We start from the raw sequence: 2,915 nt of genomic DNA on the forward strand, positions 1-2,915 counted from the left end.
AGCCCATAAATCAGTTTATAGACTTAAATTTTTAAAGACATTCATTGTTTTGTTTTTTCAAATTAAAACTTTGATAAATTAATATTTATTACATTTAATAATATTTCAACTTTATTTTATATCTTATTGTAATTTAATGTATATTATATATTGTAATTTAATTATGTGTATTTCTTATTCACATGGGTTTTACAAGCCTAAAACTTGAATGTAAATGAACAGAAAAGTTTGGGTTACATGCATCTATATAAAACTAGGTGGCTCTTATTACAAACAATAGATGTAAGTTTCTATTTTTGATGCACTATAGCTACTTCGACCTTTTGATTTTATTTTGCCCATCTGATATGCAGTATATATATATAAAAATATTTTGAATATCATATATGTAGACTGATTGCTTTCTATTTTAGTCATTTTATATTGAAAAATGTCTGATTGTTACGTCAATGCCAGGATGTGTTATTTCCAATGTGCTACCTGCCTGCGCAAGGAGAAAATTGCAGTTGCAGTAATGCAATTTCAGGCATCATTACTCCACTAAACATGTGCACCATGCTAGGTATGAAGGAAAGATGTATCCATGCCTCACTAACTGTATGTAGTTAAAATGTAAGGTCATAAAACATTTGTATTTGTTGTAACCGTTCAACTGGCCCAAATGGAAAAACAGGTAGTTTGAGTTTGAGACCTCTGCTCAAGACACCCACATAACAAATATCTCCACAATAAAGAGTCCCTGCTGGTCTTGAGATTGTTTAACTTCCCTTCGGAGCTCAGAGAAACGCGTCTGTCACTTTAAAGCTCACATTATGACTTTCACTGGCACAAATCACTGCCAGTGTCCATTAGAACATGTGCCAAACATTAATATAGACCATAAGAACTGCAACTTGTGCCGTCTTCTCGTACAACAAAGTTCTACCTTGCAACAGGTGCATTTGGGGGATTTCCCCTCCCAAACTGTGACTGAAGATGTTTTGGATAACGGTTTTGGAGGAAAGGTGATCCAGGAATAGCCCCAGGATACATTGGTGCTGAGGTTGGCTGGGATGCCGGAGGAGTGCAGACGTCCAGCTGGCCTCATACAAAGTGCATCTGAGGTCTAGAGGGATTTCATCTCCTAAACTGTGAACAAAGATATATGTGGGTTAATGACAGCATCCAGACTGTTTATACTGAAGCTATACTTGGTCTCCATCACATTTTTCTGAGTCACATGCTAACCACTGTGAGGACACTTCAGGGGCAGTATTGGCAAACCGAAAAGGCAATCTTCTGCGAGTCGTGTTAACGTAAAGGGTGCCATGTGTATCCTGTGAATGTATGACCATTTCTGAAAAGTGCACCCACACTATGTGCTCCACAAAAGGTAGTGACTGGAACTGAAACGCCGCCTTTACATACACAAAACACATCCTGCACTTCATAAGACTCGGTTGCTTTTCTTGAACACTGCATTGCATTTTTTTAATCTTACAGACTGTTCCATTGGAAGGGAATTAGTTCTACAGGAAAACGCATGCAGAAAATGCCAATAAATGCTAGATGACGGCTTCACTGCATTTTCTTTGATTTGCAATAGGATCTCATCAGCACTGTCTCCCATTGTCATTGTTACAGTGACAATAAATATAATATTGTATTCCTCTGGAATTATTGCTAGATATTATTGTAAACCTTTGTAAGGAATGATTTTTACACCGAAATGCATTCTGATCACATTTGAGGAAAATGACGACATAAATAAATGAAAACATCCATTTAACAGATCTGCTTTGTCTGTTTTCACATGTACCATGTCAAACTTTACATTTTCTCCTGTTTAAATGTCAGCAGGCTTAGAGTCCTACAGACTATGGTTTGTTTGAACATGATTCATTTCACAGAGACCATTTGAATGGGTTCAATAGAATTTGTGAAATGTTTTAGGAAATGGAATAAACATTGTCAAAATTTGTTGAGACAAGCCAATCATGTTGATAAAATCATTCAATATTTAGTCATTTTCTATAATACTACCTATAATTAGATGCATCAGAGAAGACAAAGATCAGTTTAAAAACCTTGATGAAAAGAGATTTATAAGAGAAGCTTTATCAAATGATTTAATTTGTTGACTTGAACATAACATAATCACAATTATGTAACATGGGTAAAACCAAGTAATCAAGACAAGAAGCCACAACCAACAGAAATCATGTCAGCAAAGCATAACCTCAAGTTCATCCACACAGAAAGGAGGACTATCTAAAAAAAGAAAGATTAAAAGGAAGTTAAAAGCTCAAATAAAAACAGGTTTTACTGAATAATTCATGTAAGTGCTTTAACAAAAAATTCTGCTTTAAAACCCCTCTGAAACACATAAGCAAAAATAATCATTTCTGAACATATTTGCTTCAAATGTAAATAAAATTATCCATATAACAGTATATAGACTATATATAACATCTAAAATCAATATAAACAGAAGTTTTAAAAACATTTATTTTATATAAAATACATATTATATATACATTACTGGTCAAACGTTTGAAATAATTAAGATTTTGAAATGCTTTTTTAAAATATGTATCTTATACCAAGGCTGCATTTATTTGGTTAAAAATGCATTCAAAACAGCAATATTGTAAAATACTATTACGATTTAAAATAACTTGCTGAGCTGTGATAAACTCAGCAAATATCATGTTCTACTCTTACTGTGATCTGTCCATAAAAGAACGTGGCTTGTTTCTTTTTAGTAGCAGCAGAGTAAGGAAGTCTGTTCCGCTCATGCTGTTTGGAGGGAACCTGCAGGTGGTCCACCATCCTAGAACCTTGTCCACCACATTTATGACAAACAGGACGAGAAGAAGTGGCCACAGGAAGAACATTATTCAGCTGCTCCTTGAAGCTGTTGGGTAACTGAGAGC

The 2,915-nt window shown here is 34.5% G+C and overlaps 1 protein-coding gene across 1 annotated transcript in view; it reads right to left on the reverse strand.

Moving 5' to 3' along the window:
- Positions 1 to 2,611: 2,611 nt before the first annotated feature.
- Positions 2,612 to 2,915, reverse strand: part of LOC107601027 (G-protein coupled receptor 161) — a 3,150-nt gene continuing 2,846 nt past the window's right edge. The window contains exon 4 of the mRNA XM_016293043.1: positions 2,612 to 2,907. Coding sequence (XP_016148529.1) covers positions 2,677 to 2,907 — 231 coding nt within the window. The 3' untranslated portion in view covers positions 2,612 to 2,676. The remainder of the gene's footprint in view (positions 2,908 to 2,915) is intronic.

Source organism: Sinocyclocheilus grahami, unplaced genomic scaffold, assembly GCF_001515645.1.
Source record: "Sinocyclocheilus grahami isolate Dianchi unplaced genomic scaffold, SAMN03320097.WGS_v1.1 scaffold297.1, whole genome shotgun sequence".
Classification (NCBI taxonomy): domain Eukaryota; kingdom Metazoa; phylum Chordata; class Actinopteri; order Cypriniformes; family Cyprinidae; genus Sinocyclocheilus; species Sinocyclocheilus grahami.